At 42.3% G+C, this 19343-nt stretch overlaps 2 protein-coding genes across 3 annotated transcripts in view; one reads left to right on the top strand and one right to left on the bottom strand.

The window, feature by feature from the left end:
* crim1 (cysteine rich transmembrane BMP regulator 1 (chordin-like)) overlaps positions 1-9612 on the top strand; it is a 34173-nt gene extending 24561 nt beyond the window's left edge. For both annotated transcript variants that reach the window (XM_055005876.1, XM_023261127.3), the window contains 6 exons: positions 2405-2623; positions 3652-3867; positions 5046-5267; positions 6092-6214; positions 6630-6808; positions 7220-9612. In XM_055005876.1, the coding sequence (XP_054861851.1) occupies positions 2405-2623; positions 3652-3867; positions 5046-5267; positions 6092-6214; positions 6630-6808; positions 7220-7414 (1154 nt within the window). In that variant the 3' untranslated portion in view covers positions 7415-9612. The remainder of the gene's footprint in view (positions 1-2404; positions 2624-3651; positions 3868-5045; positions 5268-6091; positions 6215-6629; positions 6809-7219) is intronic.
* A 722-nt stretch (positions 9613-10334) lies between these two features.
* The window catches only part of eif2ak4 (eukaryotic translation initiation factor 2 alpha kinase 4), a 29294-nt gene continuing 20285 nt past the window's right edge, over positions 10335-19343 (bottom strand). The window contains exons 35-39 of the mRNA XM_023261115.3: positions 19005-19108; positions 17019-17087; positions 16104-16148; positions 14998-15113; positions 10335-10806 (exon numbers count right to left, since the gene is read on the bottom strand). Of these exons, the coding sequence (XP_023116883.2) occupies positions 10749-10806; positions 14998-15113; positions 16104-16148; positions 17019-17087; positions 19005-19108 (392 nt within the window). The 3' untranslated portion in view covers positions 10335-10748. The remainder of the gene's footprint in view (positions 10807-14997; positions 15114-16103; positions 16149-17018; positions 17088-19004; positions 19109-19343) is intronic.

Genomic DNA, 19343 nt, shown 5'->3' with positions numbered 1-19343 from the left:
GTTGATCAGTGTTTCCAAAAACCCAAGATGGCATCCTCAAAGGTCTTGTTTTGTCTACAACTTAAAGATGCTCAGTTTACTGTCATAATAGAGGAAAGATTTACATTTTAGAAGTACAATCTGAGGATTTTGGCCTTTTTTAAAAAAAAATGTAACCATTGTCAAAATAGTTGGTGAGTAATTGATACTTGAAAATTAATCAGTTATTTGCTGCAGCTCTACTCAGTTGCTTGTGTAGTTAGACTTGCCTGGTTGACGTCCATGGTTTCGAAACTACATGGTAAATTTCTTCAAGACTTTAGAAACCTCCTCGTCAGAAATCACACCAAGGTTTTCAGTGACTCAGTAGTCCTCCCTGTGAAAAGAAAATGAAAAATCATGTATAAAATTGATGGATTGAATCTTTAGCTAAACAAAACCTGGGCAGTATCCCCATCATTATTACTTTCTTGATCTCAATAACTTGATAATAATGGTTTGAAGATGCCTGCTAGTGCTGTCAACAAATATTAGCATGAAGGGAAATTATGAAAAGCCATCGTTTATTTCAATTGCAGCACAAGAGGTGCTACTAATAATTTATAAGGGGGTGATGATCTTTAATCGTGGGTGATCTTACTTTGGCACAAGATCTGTTTCATACAAATCTTGATATTAAATAAATGAAAAAGTTCAAACTCTTCTACTCCACATAACCAATACAATAGTGGGATTTACCTCGACACAATTAGAATAACACACTGTGTCTCTTTGGTTTCTAAATTAGAAAAAAACAAGATGATAAACAGACATAATAAGTCCATAATACTAAAACGAGAGCAGAAAACAAAGTAGAAGTCACATAAAAAACAGAAAAGAACAAATAGATTATGCCATTTCCAGACAATGTTTAGTTCGTCACATGAGCTCAATTAAATATTTGTGTTCAGAACATAAATCATAGCATCCATGGAATTCTCAAGGACAAAATTTTCAATTTGCACAAAATTCTGTGAAGGTTTATTTATTTAATTTTGATATAAAATATACTGAGTTTATTCATTCATTCATTACACAGACAGTGACAACTTTTCGTTTTTATTTATTGAATTAGCCTTTTGCTGCAATGCTCTGAAGTAATTCACTGGGTTTTCCTGACCCCCAGAGGATGAGCCCTGCTCATTTTTACAAGCTCTTGACCTTTCCTGTATATTCAGGTCAACACCTGGACTTCAGTTCATGTTGTACATTGACACTTTATCAAGACTGTTACTGAATATGCTCCTTCTTACAATATATGCATCACCCACCTCTGAACTGTATAAATATCGAGCTTCCTCCTGATATTTATCTAGAGTTGCTAAATAAGGTCTGGACTGTAAGCAGTGTAAGTGGTAGAGGACAGAAGGAGAAAGGAGAGCGTTGTAAGCAGAGATGAATTTCTGATACTAAGCTGCAGCTGTGATTTCCTGTGACCTTTCGCTGCTGTGCGTTGAGACTGAGACTTTTATGTCGGCTTATTTTGGTTCTTGTTGGTGTTTAGTTTTATCCAGGGGATGTGTGTGCAATTCTAATTAGATTCCCTCATCCAAAGCCAGTATGCAGAAGCCATGTTTATGCTCCACCACATTTCATGCGATGTGTTCATTTTGCCATTTTAGCCGTATTATAAATATTTCAGCCTCAAACACGCTTATGCTTTTCTCATATGATGAAGCGATCAGTGCACCTGGCTCCCCATCTCCACAAACAGAGGAACACACACAGCCCACTACAAATAAACCACTGTTTACCTGATTTTGAAACTTGTGACTCAGACTCCCTGTAGGCGACTAAAATATTTACACATAGACAACTTTCTTTGGACTATGATTTTTTTTCTTGTGTGTTTTAAGGATATAAAAATAGAAGAGAATAGACATCGAAACGTCTGTCTGAATTGTGCAACGTTGCACAGTTCACTGCCTTCAGCTTTGTTCCAGATCCCTACGAGCTTTTAAAGCCCTGCTGTGCCAACGTTGCATCTTGGGCTCTTAACAAGGTTTATGTGTCTCAGTAACAACCCTTTAGTTTTTTTGTCGGTTGACAAAAATCAAGAGAAATTTATTAAGCTGCCTCTGTGGCTGCGTTATAAATTGATTATTGGCAAATAAATTCGCAATGAAGGAAGGTCAAATCATGACTGTTTCAGTATATGAAGCCATAATCACTTAGCTCTCACTTTAGCCTTTAATGAAATTGGATCTAAGACAATAACTCTGGCCCATTTTACTGTAAATCATAAAGGCGCTTAATGAAATTTCCACAGTGAATTTACAAGTTTCTTTGCCACAGCAGGCTGCGTTTGCTTTGTGACTTTTTTTTTTGCACAGCTATTCCCGAGCCGCTTCAGTAATGTCTGCACCTTTCATGTCTGTGTCTGCAGAAAGCGGCCATGTCCCAAGCACCACTGTCCCTGCTCCGATGCCCAGCTACTGCCTCACCTCCAACGGCCACCGATATGAGGAAGGCGATGGCTGGCATGACGGCTGTCGTGACTGTTACTGCCACTCCGGACGAGAGATGTGTGTGCTCATATCGTGTCCCGTTCCCAGCTGTTCTCACCCTGTCGTCAAGCCTGACCAGTGTTGTCCGACCTGCGAAGGTACGTCTCCGTGTTTCGAGCGTTTTCAAACGTGGGATCAAAGGGTTATTTGCAGTTATTACAACTTGAGTGTTATTTTCATAGTTTTGGCCCATCTGTAGCAATAACGCACAGAGTTAGTTCTGGGAATACGTCGACATGGCTCAAAGGAAGTCTGATGGGGCAAGAAACACAAGCAGGCAGGTTTCAAACAAACCACCATGTTGGTTCTACTCATTTGGAGTAAATGAGGGAGAATGGTACAATTGTTCACCAAGCTATTCATTAGAAACCTCCGTCCTGGCTTGCACAGTGATCTTCTAGTCCCTCTACGTACCATACATGCTGTAGCCACTCACACACAGTTTTCCAGTGCAATTAAATTTTTGCCATCTCAGCACTCCCTTGTGTATCATCATAACCAATGAAACTAATGTCTACAACAGAACATAAGACTCAAGTTTTAATAAAGTGGAGTACTCCTTTAAGAAGACAGCAGATCTGAAAGCTTTGGATCGTTTTCTAGCTTTTAGATCTTAGACTTGGTGGCCTCTTGAACTTCCAAACACACAGACTGTAAAACGGAAGCTACACCGATCTACACTTTTTTCTTTTTTTTATCCACCACAACCTTCCAACTCATGAGGGATATTTATGGAGGAGTGACTCAGTTGGCTGTTCAAATATTTAGGAGTGAAAGAATGTCTACAACTTTCAGAAGCTCTGTGAACTTTGCAGTCAGGGGACAAACAGACTAACTCTTTGCAGATGTCTGCTACCCTGCTGGACAGAAAGATGTTTTCACTAAATTAGTGTCAAAAACAACTTGGACGCCACCCTCCACTGCCCAAGGCTACTTTTTAATGGACAGTGGTCTGTCAAGCATCCTTATTCCAGTAACCTCCGAATCTGTTTGCTCTTTGTAGATTCTTGTTTCACATCATTGTGTGGCAGTTACGGTTAGGAACTGAATGAATGTTTGGCGATGAAAGCCGACCAGGATTTGATGTTAGAGGTGACTGTCTTTGTTTTTTTTCTGTCTATTGTAGATGAGTCAGGCAGCGGCCAGCCAGAGGGGATGGACATGGTGGTGTGCAGAGCCCCTGGAGGGGAGTTTTATGTGGAAGGGGAGACCTGGAACCTGGACGAGTGCACACGCTGCACCTGCAGGAAGGGACGCGTCCTGTGCGACACTGAAGTCTGTCCCCCGGCTCTCTGCCAGACACCAGTCAGGAACAAGGACACCTGTTGCCACGTGTGCCTAGGTAATCCAAAAAAAAAAAAAAAAAAAAAAAACAGGCGATGCAAGAATAGGGGAACTTATGGGGTGGAAAAAACGTCTGAATAACTCCAGGAGGGGCCGTCAGAAGTTTGGGTAGAAGGCAGAGAAAGTGTAAAGCTGTTTTGGATGTGCTATCAGCATGTGGTTTTGGAAGGTCTTGCATGTTGCACTCTGTCGGGCAGTTTTATGTCAGGCACACAGGCTCATAAAGAAACCAGCCAAGACCGGTTGGGTTTACATAGAGATCGTCCAGGCCGGCAGCAGCACATGTGGACTGCTTTTACCCAGCGGCCCACACCGGAGGTTCATCTAACCCTCTTTTGCTTTAAGGGAAAGAATGTAACTAATCTGTGCTGAATCTGTGCTATTTCTCCGGTTATGGGAATATAGTTTGAAACAAATGTCTACACAAATGCAAAACCACACGCATATTTTATTTACAACTGTTCCCAAACGACCCAGTCGCTCTTATACACTTACAAACTTATAAACAACATATCCCAAGCACTCCCAAGCATGAGGCCCACAAATCAGCAATGCATGACTGCCCCTGAGAGCTGCTCCTTGAGAATGCCGGTCCAGCCTTATCGCTGCATCTCCCTTCACAAAAGCAGATTGTCAGAGGCCAGCCTTTGATATATGTATGGGCCTGGTCACCAGGAATGTGGGAATAATACACATCTCACTGACAGGCCCTGTGATGTATGTGTACAGTGGAGTGGTGCTGTGTGTACATGCTAACGAAGTCTTTGGTCATGAAAAGGCAATAGATCTCAGGCCTGCGGGGGTCTGATGAGAGAGACAGATAAGGTCCCAGCCTGAACTGACATCTCCCATATGGAGTCGCTTGCGTTTGTGCTTAACATACAGTAAAGCATCTTATCTTGAGTGCAACACTAAAGGCCCAAAAACCTTTTGTGGACTGAGATGTTATACAGCGTGGTTAAATGTAGGAACTGTGTAGAAGCAGGCGCCTTACTGTACTTTTATACAGCTTGGATGAAAGTAGGGTTTTCCTTTTAAAAACAGCATTTCTCTACCACCTGTAGCCTTACATTTCCAGGCAAAGAGGCTATAAAGTCACATACCGCACAGTCTTATGTATCACCTTGGTGGTGTTTTTTTATGATTGACCCTATTTACACCTGTGTACACCCGTAGATGAGACCCTGAGCCCCTTGCTGCCAGTGAACAACAGCCAACAGGAGTACTGCATAACCAGCGATGGAGACGTGCTGCTCGCCGGAGACTCCTGGAAAGCCAACGCCTGCACCAGCTGCACCTGCAACAACGGCACCATTCAGTGTTTCTCTCAGCGCTGCCCTGCTGCCAACTGCAGGGTGCCCGTTTTGCGCAAGGGCCAGTGCTGCCCACACTGTCTCGGTGGGTATTTAAGTGCGACGCAGTAAAGAGAAAGCAGCCTTTTATAAAGTGCATGTGCCAGAGTTGTCTTTAGACTCGGCTTTGAGTGTTTTTATTACACTAAAAATACCAAAAAAGTGAGTTTAGACATACTAAATGTGGTTTATATTCCATACTAAAGTGTAGTTTATGTAACGCTTCCACTTACTGTGCAAAAATACCATCCTTTATAAGAAATGGTGCCACTGGAACAAGACACAGCCTGCTGAGGGAAAAGCTATAATTCATACTGCTACATGTCAGAAGAGAGGGAATGCCAGTGTCCAGACTGAATGTGTTTGTGTGTGTTTGCTCATTAGACGTAGCCACTCTGGCGCTACATAGGCAAACACGATCACTCACAAAACATTCCATGTGACACACATACACACCGTCCACTCAGAGTGAAAACATTCCTCAAGCATCCGCACATTCACACGTGTTTCCTGTCGCTGGCTGAATCGGCCTGCGACACTCTCTGCAGCGGCACAGGAAGGCAAAGTTCCATGTCAGCTTTTCCTATAGAGGAAAGCCCCAGCATAGGCTTCCATTGTTCGCCCTGATATGTAGCCGTTTCACCAGGCCTTTTGTTTTTGTTATTTGCCCAATGGAAAACAGAGCTTTTTACGTAATGCCTCAACAAAGCGTTACAGTGGAAGTTAAGAGGACAGATCCTATAAACACAGCTTATCAGCTGAGACACCAGGGAGTTTATACACTACCTCACAGCTAGAAATATTTATGCCTGGCATGTTTCGCACAACAAGAAGTGATGTTGGTAATGGATATTATTTCCGCCTGAACAGACGTGACCACATCGGTGCCCGTCATGGTGTCCACAAACGCTCCCAAGACAACAGTCACTACCACAGTGGAGAGTGCCCTGTGGATCACTACTGTCACTGTGCCATCCATCATTGCTGAAACAGGTACCTGCCTATTAAATGCTCTCCTCCTCTACCATCTCTGCACACACATACACTCTACCGTAGTAACTCCATCCTAGCTAGTCGGCATGTTTGTCATTTTGTCCCTGCCAGTTCCTCTGAGTGTGTAAACTAATGGAGGGGATTAGGGATGGCTTGATGAATGAGCGAAACACATACTAACTCATGCTGAACTAAAACAATAATGATCAATGGACATTGGCAGAAACACGATCCCTCTCGGGACACTGAGCGTTAATTCTTTAATGTTAACAACTGAGCTGGGAAATCTGCCAAACGCAAAGGCAGAGAAAAAAGCTGTTTTCAATTTAGATTTCGCAAATCCTGCGGGCAAAGTGACAATCAAACCTTTTTTGTGGGCTGCATATTCAAACTCAGTGCTGTCTGTGTCCCACAGACGAGCCGGGCTTGGGTGAGACTTACCCCAGCCAGACGGAGATGGCCCTCATTTACCAGTCAGCCGCATGGATCCTGGCAGGACTCCTCCTAGCCATCATCATCTTTCTGGTGGTGGCGCTGCTCATCAACAAGAAAAAGAAGTGGGTGCAGATGTCCTGCTACAGTGCACCAAAGAAGGTGAGAGGTCAACTGTAAATCACATTAATCAGCTTATGATTTTGAAGCCCTTGCTTAAGACGGTGCCTTATTGCAGACTTCCTCATATAGATAGCTGTGTGCGCCACGTTTAAGTGCAGATAAGTCAGGAGGCATTTTCCTTGATCTTCCAGTTCCTTCTTGAACCAGTGCTAAAGCTGTCATGACTTTAGGATTAATGTAGCTTCCCTTTGCTCTGTACTTTCAGCTGGTAGAAGGTCATGTCAGTCATAAAATCTCTACCATGAAATGAGACTGAAAAATCTGAATTCATCAGAAGTCATCTCTTTTACAAAGAAAGAGCGCATAAATTAGTGAACTGTCATCACATGCGAGCTGTGAACTTCAATCTAACCCTGAGGGATTGTGTTGTTTGTGCATTTCCCCCTGCAGACTGTGATCCTCAAGAAGCATGTAAACAAGAATTCCGTGGTCTATATGGAGCCCTCCAAGGAGAACAAATTTCAGAATGTGAAGAGCGACTGCGGCATCATCCACTTCTCTCCGGAGATGAGCTCCCCCTGCACGGACAAGATGACCATCCCCAGGGCCAAGATGAGCCTGGGCAACGACTGGACGCCGCGCTAAAAAGAAACAAAACAAAAACCCCTCTCACTCTGCAGATCAGAGCTGTCCGGCACCTCCCACTCTCTCCTGCTGTATCCCCTGGTGGTTAGTGTAGCAGTGCACACACACCTCGGCCGCTGCCTTCTTCCCACCCTTTTCTTTGTGTGACAGTAAAACCGAGGATGCTCTCCATGAGACCAAGCAAGTGACCACTGTTTCTTTCATTATGTGTCCATTATTCTTCTGCATTTGGGTGGAGTGACATGCTGGGAGGTGGATGGACGGGGTGGACACATAAAAGGACACAGCCACTCTGGGCTCTGCTTTAAAACAGAGAAGGAGGCCGCCAGAGAGGCTCCTCTCAGACTTTGACTGTGATCACTGTATTATTACTGCTTATTATTGCCTCTTTTGAAACTGGAACTTTGGGGCAATAAGAGGAGCATAAAAAAGCTTTAGGACAGGGGTTTGGGCTGTAGTTTGAAGGGGAATAGATGATGCTGCCCTCCTAAGAGCAGCAGTGCTTCATGGATGTAATCATTGTCATCAGCAGGGAGCCCAAAGGAACTGGTAATCCTGTTGGATCAAACTGGGTTCTACAGCCAAATCACAAGTCAGCAGGCTTTACGTAGACCCCCAGATCCAAACCCCTGCTTTAGAATGTGTGGTTTCCATCTAAGTTTTTGTATATTTCTACAGTATTTGTACTAGATGTAGTGTTGTTCTTGGCCATCTCTTGTTTTTATTATGGGTGTCTCTGTGGGGCCAGATTGAAACATTTTGAAATGCCAGTCTAAACATTCCCCCCCATCCGGTACAGGAAGGACACGCTTCCCAGATAATAGCGTTGCTTCTACCTTCAAATGACCTGAGTCATTCCATTCAAAAATCTCCCACAACAAACCGCATTTCCTTCAAATGAAATATGTGAACCCACTCTCCAAACTTGTCCGCAACGCAGCAGCCAGTAGTCGTCATAGCTATACTCTTTAAGAAGGAATCAGCCAAGAATTAATCTCAAAAACTTCAGAATGGAAGTGGAGCGATGCTCATCCAGGTAGAATGTGATTTTATTGTCAGTAGAGGAGACAAAATGGTGCCAGATGCTTCATCTGGACCTATAAGGAATGTTTTTGATACTATGCCTCACTTCTTGGGAATCAGAATAACCTTAATAATCCCCATAATTTCATTCACAGCTGTGTGTGTGGGGAGCTGCTGTTCACACATGCCAGCGATGGTTAGTAACAATTCTTTTTAAAGCCTTAATTCTATGGCCTTAATGCATTTTCTTTATCTTGTTTTTATTAACCGTTTGCCCATATTAAGAAAAAAACCCTGTAATTTATTCACCCACTGTTAAGATGAACAGATTGTGTTGTGCAGTTATGGTTCTCATCGGCTCTTCAAATACAAGAGAATTATGAGATGTGTTGACATGGAAGTTTAAGGGGAGCTCTTTAGCATCTGTGCATGATGGTACACATTACATCAGAGCGCGTTAAAGAGACGTAGCATTTTTCTTTGGAGCCAGTGTTTTAGAAAGCACCCTGCAGGATTCTTGGAGGGATAAAGGCCCTAATCAGGGATTTGATAGGCATATTAAGCACACAGAGATGTTAAACCACTCAAGTGAACATGCTGTTGCAGCTAGAGGCTCCGTACCAGTCTGATCAGTATAGGGAAGGACAGAATCTGAGAAGCATTGCAAAACAACCTGGGGTTTCAACAGAAAAAAGTTGGATCAGAGCTATCAATCCATCGCCAATATCTTAATACAAAGACGATTTTGATGCCAAAATTGGTTAGAGACCAATTTATATTGAAGTGTTTTCGTAACTTGGTAGACTTGTATCTGTTTGAATCATGACTATGTGCTTTAAAATGAAGAGGCGACTGTAAAAGCTTACGCAATTCTTTGTTCTTCTATGTGTAAAAAAAAAAAAAGTAGTTTAAATAAGTAGGACAGAAGAGTACCTTATTTATTTTTTCACATAGCTTTATTTATTAATACTAAACTATAGTTTGACATTTTTGTTTTTTGAAAATGAACTTTTAGTAGCCAAAGCTGCTGTACATTGTAGACCATTTACCATTTCTATCTGCTATATTCTATACAACCTTATTTATTTCACTGTTGCAAATCTTGTAAATATGTTTCCTAGATGATGAACTGTAACATTTACACTTTTTTTTGAAAAATAAATGTGTGAACCAAAGTGGCCTGCAGTTGTGATACTTCAACTGCATTAGAGGACCGATTCCCCAAAGTGCACTATGTCATCCAAGATAGTATCTGTTAGCGGTTTTGATTCACTTGCAGGCTTCTGCACATCTGGCCCTGGAGTTTTGCTCCAAATGAGAATTTGTCTTCTCTTAGTTCCTTTAAATCTGATCGTTCTCTTGCTTACTACAGCTGTTTCCTTATCTCAGTAGCACGAGCAGATGTGTTTAGTGGAGGTGGGTTGTTTCTGAGGAAGGAGGTCCTTCGAGATTTGAGTACTAGTGAAGAGAAAGAAGACCTCTCATCTATCCAATGGGCTAATAAAACACCGGAAGACACAAAGACATGCGGACCAGGCCTGGAAACCTGGATAATCCTGAGTGTAGGCTGCACTGTTGTTTTGACTTGTCCAGCAAAGCTTGCTCATAAACTTCAAGGTGAGGAAGCTTCTCCGGAAGGATCAATAAAGCAAACAGTGGGGTCGGTTTCCCAGGCTTTGAATATGTCAAATATTGCAATATGAAGCTGTCAAAGTTGTGTTCATAACTCCCCAAACTTCCCAACATCTATCTACACAAAATTCATGAGTATCAGCTCTGTAAATGAAAGGAGATTATGAGGTAATCCTCAGTATTCAAATTGATAGTCATCTGTATCGTCAGGCCGAAAATGGCTGTTTATACTCCTTAATACACACATACATCAAATCACAGCATGTGGGGAAAAAAGTGATTTATTCCTTCTTTTTATCTTGTTGCTAATTAGAAAAGTAAAACTCTTATTTATGACAGAATCTTCAGGAAAAAGCCCTTACTCTTTCAAATTCTACAGTTCTATTAAGGCAATAAAGTCCACTCATCCTTTTGTCTGTCTGTTCAGAGAACCACAAAACACTGAAAAGCTTTGGGAAAGTTACTGAGCTTGGCCCTAATGGCTGAAGTACTGTTTAACACTGTAACAGAAAATCACCTCTTTCTTTGGAGTTCTCTTCTTCTTCTTCTTCTCAAACAGAAAAGGTATCAATCTGTCAGTCTTCAGTTTCTGCAAGTCCAAGAATGAAAACAGTCTCTGGGAGTCTGCTAAGCCTCAAACGAGGTGGAATGTCTCCCATCGGGTGGAATTTGTTGGTTTTCACATAAGGACCTTGTAGTAGTCGTCCTTATAGCTGTACAGCACCACCACAGCCACCCTGCAAGAGGACAACATTTGTCTGTTATAAAAATTAGAATTGTTCATGGTGGAATTCCAAGTAGAACATCTCAAAATCAGGACAATGAAATTCAGCCAGGAGGGTTTCCAGGAATCTAGATTAAGAGCCAGTCCTGTTGAAATAACAGAGCAGACAACCCTGCCAAGAGTCCATGTCCAGAGTATCGGCACCCCATAACTCACTGGAGAAATGAAAATCATCTTAATACTTAAAATCCCTCTCCGGTCATCGATTAAACCCCTAAAAACTCATCTCAGTGTATTACAGTTATATATTTAGAAGGTTTTCTTTTCCATGAAAATAATCTCCTCCTGCCCTAAAATGATTAAATGTAACTCTACACCATTCCTTCCTCTAAAACGTGCACATCTATGAAGTCCCTACATCTGTCACCATGCACCAGTCCCCAATCAATTCACCCTAAGTTCTCTGTGAAACACAATAGCAAGTTGTAAGATTGGAGTAATTCGTCCTGCATGTTCAAAGAAGGAACTGATTCTGAAGAAGAATGATGATACATAAAAACATACATTTATTTATTTATTTATTTATTTATTCATGGCAAAAGTGCAACAGCTGTACTTTTGCCATACAACAGCGCAGCTTTTGTACGGGAAAAGTGCACCTGTCTGAAGCAGCCACTGTCTTTAGGCAGGTGTTTTTATTTCAACAATGGGATGGAACCCGCTCAACATTCTAAAGGCTGCATTCTAAAGCTGGCTAGACATAATCATCCTCGGCCAGGCCAGGCCTGGGTGGCGCATGAGGAGGAGGTGCATGAGCACTGAGCCTTGTGCAGCTTCTTTGGGACAAGGCTCAGTGCTCATGCACCTTCTCTCCTCCCACCCAGGCCAGGCCAGGCCTGGCTTTAACCGGCTCTCCACCCCGGCCAGGCCAGGCCTGGGTGGTGCATGAGAAGGTGCATGAGCACTGAGCCTTGTGTGCAGATTCTTCAAGGCTCAGTGCTCATGCACCTTCTCTCCTCCCACCCACAATGTAGTTTGACAGAATTATTTCCCTCGGTTTGTTGTTCAGATCCGTGTTCTTGAACATTGGTAGACTGAATTTTAAAGGTGGTATTGTTCAATCGTGGCACTGACTACTTATTTTGCTCATAATGTCTTCTAGCATTATGGTTAAAAGGTTGATTTTTATTTTATTTTTTAAACCAAGGTAGGGTCTTTAAACTGTGACATCACCATTACAGTTTAAGTCAAACTGATCACTTTGAACATTGGTGCTCTATAGTTCTGCTACTCAAGGAGCTTGAGGTAAGATAATTAAGTGATCATCTCCAAATACTGGAATATTCTGTACAAATATTCATGGTCCCAAGTAGAGGAGAACCAACTCAATCCCCTAAATTTCTTTCTTGTGCTACCATAAAGTTGACTTTTTGGGTCTTGGTGTACTATCTCGACAACTATAGGCTAGAATGCTAGAAAATTTGGTACAGAGACAGTTCTCTTAAGGATGAAATGTTGGAACTAAATTTCATTAAGCACCACTAACAAAACGCATCCAATACCTGCAAAGTGAATGCATCCCCATCAGCCTCAGCCATGCTTTGTGTTTAGTGCTACTGAACAAACATTAGCATGTTAGCAGTCACTGTGCATGTTTGTAACATCATCTAAATGAAGGTACCACGGAGTCCAACCACAGTCTCACAGAGCTGCTAGCATTGCTGTAAACTTGTTGGAACAGCAGTGAAGCTGCAGGTTTTACATGCAGGTCTTGCCCGCAGTCGTTTTGGCTAGAAGCAAAGGTCAGTGACTGCAAAGCCTCTGGGGTAAGTTTAGTTTATGGTCCTGCTGCAGCCAGGAGACTGCTGTATAAGCCCTTCACCCCACTCATCTGGCCTCAGTTGCCTGTGCCCTACATTCAATGAAGACAACTAAACAAAAGTATAAAAACACATGCTGAATATATCCATTGTTGCCTCTGTGATGCTCATTTATCAGTCAAGGCCTCTAAATGGCAACTCAAACACACAGCAAAGACAGGAAATTAAAACCAACTGTTGTGGAGAGGCAAACAGGAAGCCAAAAGCAGAGTCTTTGATTTTTCTTGTTACCATCTCATTCATGAAAGAGAAAATCCAATGAATCCCTCACAGGGTTGCTCTCCGTAGGCACTCACAACACAAAAAGCTCAAAAACAGAGGATTTAGCTGAGGTCCTAAAAAAAAGAGCTTGGAAGCTTGGGAATATTAACCATTCCATCTAAAACCACAGTGACGGATGGAGCTAACCCGCCCCCCTGAGCTGCAATCTAAGTGTTAATCAACTGGGGTGTTAAGAGCCACACACCAGAAGACCAAACAAGGCAAATCCTTCTCCAGATTTCACCTCAGGAAATGGGATCAGCTGAGGATTTGATGTTCTGCAAGGCAGTAGTTATCTGTCTAACAGCTCCCTTTGAAAGACTGACTGTCACTGTTACACCTGGAGTGTGTGGGCTTGCGTGGAGCTTTGGAGTGGCAGCTGCCTGTAAAAGGAAGTCTGCCTTTTTGCCTTTTTTTTTTTTTTTTTTAAACATGGTCTTTAACATATTTCACTGTTTGCCTCAGGTTTCATTTTAAGAAAAATAACACGTTAGTCGTGGGTGGAAACATGTGGGAGTGAGCAGAGAGCCGAGGTCGTGGATTCTCTGGCTCACCTTCCACGATGGCTCCTGCTGGGACCAGACATCTACAGCTGTTTGTTCGGAAAATGTCTGTACAGTATCAGGTTGCTCCTCTTTCTTTGCCTTTCAGTAGGGAAATGTTAAATAAAAACACTGACATTTAAAGACTAGGTTATGCATGTGAACATGGGGCTTTAAAAACAGGGAGTTTTGACTGTTGTAGAAGTGGCATTTTCACTTTAGACTGTTTTTCCATTCTTTTGTTCCAATTTTTCTGCTCAGATTTTTCAGCATTAATTTAAGTATTATTTATTTATTCAAATGACTACATTGCAAATTGAAAGTCTGTACTGACATCTATCATTGCCAGGGGACATATAGTACTAAAGTTGGTATTTTTTTTACTATAAAAATCATGCCACCAGCTTGTAACATATATGTTATTTTAGTGAAAAGCCTAAGCAACTATTGAAAGAATTATGCAAGACATATAAGCAATGTGCACTTCAATGCATTTGGTGCAAAATACCATGAAAGCACATAAAGAAAACAAAGTTCGATTGCATAACCAACCCCCCAGCATGTTCCCTCCCTGTCCCATAAACAGCATATCATAACTCTGAACAATGGAGCCTCTCCATCCTCAATCTCCATGTAGGTCTCCTTAGGATCACTAGTCGGCAGCTGCCTGTCGTCTCGGTCTCTGGCTGAGGCCGATGGGACTCAGTCTAAAAATGGCTACGACCCTTCCATCATTTCCACCTAAGCGACACACTCCCAGCGGCCTGCTCAGAAGAAAGATGGTGACAACAAGCTGTTTTTCTGCCCTCTTGATGTCCTTGTCGAGTTGCAATCTTCTCTCAAACATCGCCAACGCAATCTTAATATAGGCCAACAGAACAAACCCTCCAATGTTCTATTTTCCATGTGCTCACAGAACTCTACTTACATTTAGTAACAACTATTTGCTGTTGTTTTAAGCACCTTGGAGTTAGCAAAGCTGTAAGTGCTTCAAGCCTGCCCTGAGTTCCTGCAGTAGATGTCACCGTATTTAATGATATATTTGTAGGAGAGGAATGAGCATATCATAAAGTTTCAGACTCGTGCACACAGTCTAGATTCACTACGATGAAGGTCTAGCACTGTAAAGTTGTCGATAAATGTTTTTTGCAAGTTAGACAATGTGTGGTTTAAAAGTTTTCACGTGCCAGATTTTACCGTTTCTCTCACCATTACTGCCTATTCATACCCATCTCCCCTCCCCCTCTTTTTCTTCCATCAAGTGCATAAGTTCAAAAGTGCATGAGCACGAGCGTGCACAGGACATGCTGTAATAGTGTTGTGTGGATCAGACCAAGCCACTTTCTTTGTTTTACATTTACAGTAGTACAAACACTGAATCTTCTTCCAGCACACATACAGAACGGACAGCTAGCGTACCGTGATGAATGTGACAAAAAGTGTAATGGATAAGAATCTCATGCTCCACTTTGAAGAGTGGCAAACGTATGAAAAGGCACCCAATCACACACGCCCATGCACCTTTTTGCAATCTTGAAGTGGTGGATCTCGTCACAGATGGACTTCAGGTAGCGCTGCTTGGGAAGACGGGACAGCAGAGTCTTCACGCTGCCGTTGAACTGCTCCTCACTGTCGAACTGGAAAGAAATGGAAACGAGAAGGGATTAAAACGAGGGACGAAGAAAGAATGAAGGTTAAGTGATAAAAAAGTTGCACGCAACGTTCACTAACTCCCCAAAAAAACCTGGAACAGATTAGTTTTATTACACCCAAAACTGTAGAGACTGTACACCACAATGCCTCACAAGGTGTCATTTTCTTCATGTTTGTTAACAGACTTCAGAATCATAAAGTCGGCAGCATTTTGGAGGAATGAATGGGGTTTTTCAGTTGCAGCCCTGGAGTATATTTTTGCATGTCAAGTGTAGCGCGGTAGAGAAGCCACAAAGCAGCAGTGGGTTTATAGATTTCTTCGGTTTCTTGTGTGACTTGGAGTAATTTGCCATATTTAAAACGGGCCCTTCCTGCCAGCCTGGTTACACACACACACACACACACACACACACACACACTGTGTATTGTCATGGGTTATATATACTGAATGTGTTGTCTTTGACACATGTGCAGCTAAGGGGCTGACTGTATAGGTGGCCCGTTCATTTATAGAGTGGAGGCTTTTGCTTATATAATAGCATTGTTAAGAGCATTTTTCAGCTTTCAGCATGTTTCTTTACAAAATAATTGGTCTTTTTTTAAACTTTCATTGAAGGGAACTTGGGATTTTATGAGCGAAGTCTTGGTAAGAAGCTTGGAATGTGAATATTAACACCTTCTAAGAGTGCTTTTTGTTAACTACAGAGCACGTCAGTTGCATATGCGAGGCTTGTTAAAAGGCCAACTTAAACTCTCACGGGTCTCCCTGGCTATGGAAAAGTGCAGGGGTGTTCCCTCACTGCACTCCTCATCAGACAGAAGTGTAAGGAAGGAGACGGGATCCCCTCTTCCTGTCTCGGATCTTGACCTCTATTGGCCGTTCTTTCCACTTCCCCCCTCCCTCCCAGCCTTCATTTGGACGTAGCCTTTTATTAACTCTGCCATGTTGTTGATGAAGCCAGCAGGGGACCCACCTCCAGAGACAGGAAGTTGATCAGCGTTTCCTTCTGCAGGTCCACCTGTGGGACAATGGAGCGGAGCGTTACATCACACTGCAACAATTCCACAATCTGCACAGAACACAATATGTTATGTATTTTAACAGAATGTCAAGTACCGCTTTCATTACTGGGCAAAATATGTCAACTGTTGCACCTGCTGCCCAAAAGATTGAGCAATTCTTTCAGCAAAAGAAGAGTCTAGTCCACTCTAGGATCACAAAAGTACATGTAATTCTATTTTGATAATGCTATAAGCAGAGCTGAAAGCACTCCATGTTCCTTTCCTAAGAGGCTAATGGTCTTCTGTGTTTATCACTGGAAAACAAATACTGCTGTGTCCAGGCTGACTGATGGACAAGCAGGCTGCATGACAGACTTATGGGCCTGTGTAACTGTTTACCGGCATCAAGGTGATTATGTCTGCTATGTTTCAGTAACTCATTTACCGTTGCAACGCTGATGCAGTCCAGATCCCAACTGGGATGACAAATGTATTTGGAATATGCAGTGACATGGTAGAAAGGACAAGCGGGGATAATTTATTTTGAGAATAATCTGGCCATATATCCACTGTGCAACTACAAATAAACTCAATATGGCAGCCATTTACACCGTCTAAAATGACACGCTGGCTGCCTTCTGTTTAGTGTTCTTTGTTCTGTAACGACTGGAATGGATTCACAGCCATCTTACCTCCAGCGGGGGATTTAAACACAAGGCAAATAACTATAAAAGGGCTGCTAGCCGTGATGTTTGTTGTTTTAGCTATCAGAAGCCCTTTCCTCGCTCTGCGATTTCACACATGAATTCAACAGATAAGGTGGGAGAGCAACAAAAGGGGAGCTGGGATTGGGAGGGATAAAAGGGGTAAACAAACAAATGACTTACTGCCAGAACCTCAATGTCATTGCTCTTGTTCTGCAAATTGCTACCAAAATTCTGTAATCTGGTTTGGATCTGAAATGAGAGAGAAAGTAGAGAGAATCAAAGTAAGAATGAAAGAAATGAAAAAAGGCGGAAGCAAATAATTATTGTTCCCATGATTAAAATGAAATAGCTGTGGAAAAACACCATCTTTACATGCAATCTTTTTATAAGCTAATATTTGACTTGGCTTCAACTTACAAACGCTATATTCTAAGTAAGTGTGTAAGACAGACATGTAGACAGACACAAAGAAGAGAAGATGTTGACAGAGAGGCTACTAATAATTTAACAGAAAAGAATGAGTGTTTTACACAAGTATAACACTTCATATTGGGTGAACATAGCTCACTATATTACTTCAAGATATCCCCGCCAAGAAATTTTGGATTCAAGTCCACTGTATGTATTTTCCTCCATAACACAGTGGATGGTTTCCAGTAAAGAATATGGGTGTGAAGGTCATGAGTGGGTTGGTTTAAAATGATCAACCAACAGCAATACTTTAGAAAGGGATGCTACAAGAGGAAAAAGCCAAACCATAAGAAACTTTGGTTGAACTGCTCACAGCATCTGTCTACACAGAAGCCATAACATGTGTTAAGGGGTCACAAGAAGACTTTTTTTAGAGGGTTACAAGCCATTACTGCTGGGGAACACTGCTCTAGAGAAAGGTTATAATGGGCAGGTAAATCAAAAACCAAAATGTGAGAAAAAGTTCAGACACGTTCATGGTGTGTGTGCGTGAAGCACATCACGGTCGCTCACATACAACTTGTGCAAGCACCAACTTTCACGAGTCAGAAGAGTTTTTGAGGCCACATTATCAACAGGAGGAACTGTGCTACATATGCTTTTGTGATCACTGACAGGAGCTCATTTGAGATTTCTCCACGGACCGCAAACTGGAGCAACAAGCAAACATCTCACTCTGTGTCAGTCAAGAGGTCAGAAGATCATCGTCTGTGGTGGAGTTGGGTCTGTGGCAACCACTAAGAAAACGAACTGCTGTTTTCACAGTGGAAGGGCTCACAGTCACCAAGAGAACAGAAAAGAAGACGTGTAAGGTCAGGAGCACATCAGGAGCAAGCTCGTTACTTTCTTCAACATTCATGTGGTTGTGCGCTGGGAATTAGTCCGACAGGCTCAGACTGCTGAAGCACAGTTCTACTGTAATGACCGGAGGTGTCTGGGAGAGAACATTTGGTGCAAATGACCTGAACTGTGGTGTGATAGCATGTGGGAGTTCCAATGTGCAGCGTGTCTGGTCACAGCGCGGTGATTACACATAGGTTTTTGGCCACAACCACAATATCGACGCTCTGTATCTGCCCAGTTTGCTAGATTTGGCTCCCTGTGACGCCGCCTTCTTCCCCAAACAGAAATTCAGTTGAAGGGTCGCCTTTTTGACACAGTTTAGGAGATTCAGCGCACATTGCAGATGGTGCTTGACATGTTTACATAACAGGACTTCCAGGGAGCGTTCCAAACATGACAGTAGCACCGGGATCATTGAATCATTGCACAAGGAGACACTTGGACAGGCATAGCAGCCAAACTTAATACAGGTATGGTTTTGGATTTTTATAGGCACAGGCTCATGTGTTTTTGATCAGTGCTCATTGATTGATTGATTCTAGTAGCTTTTGTAGATTATTTCTATCCGGTTATTACAAGAGTTTTTAGGTAACAGCATATACACTGTAACAGCTTGTGGTCTTTGAAAGGTGAGCCGCAAAATAAAACAAAAGAGTCGATGAGCCAATGAGAAGACTTAACAAGTGTTTGTGTGTTAAAAGGTAGAAATTTAGTTTCAGGATGAAAGAGACAAATATGTCTGAGCCTGAGATAGAAAAATCTTAAAGAGTTGTATTTAAATTTCTAACGAGACAAATAAAAAACAAGTGAAACTCAGCAGCAAAGTTACATGTGTGTCTGTGTGTCACAAACCTGAGTCTCATATCGTCGTCTAGCACTTGCAGAAACTTTCTCCGGGCTGATGACGTTTACATTCATGTTTGTGGTGCTGCCACTCCCATGTTGCTCTGAAGAGCCTGCAGACAAAAATGATCATTTCCACAAATGCAATTATGAGACTTTGCAAATGTACAATATCCAACAACTAATCACGGCACTAAGTCACACATTGCGTATTCCAATTCGACGACAGCAAAATGTGCCCATGTTTAACTGTTTGGTTTATTTACAACAGTTCGTTGGCTACCTGTGTGTTTGTGCCAGAGCTGGTGTGAAATCTAACACTTGGATTGCATTACCCATTGCACTTTT

The sequence above is a fragment of the Amphiprion ocellaris genome, chromosome 20, assembly GCF_022539595.1.
Source record: "Amphiprion ocellaris isolate individual 3 ecotype Okinawa chromosome 20, ASM2253959v1, whole genome shotgun sequence".
NCBI lineage: Eukaryota > Metazoa > Chordata > Actinopteri > Pomacentridae > Amphiprion > Amphiprion ocellaris.
Note: the sequence above shows the minus strand (reverse complement) of the source record. Positions and strands in the feature narration are given on the sequence as shown.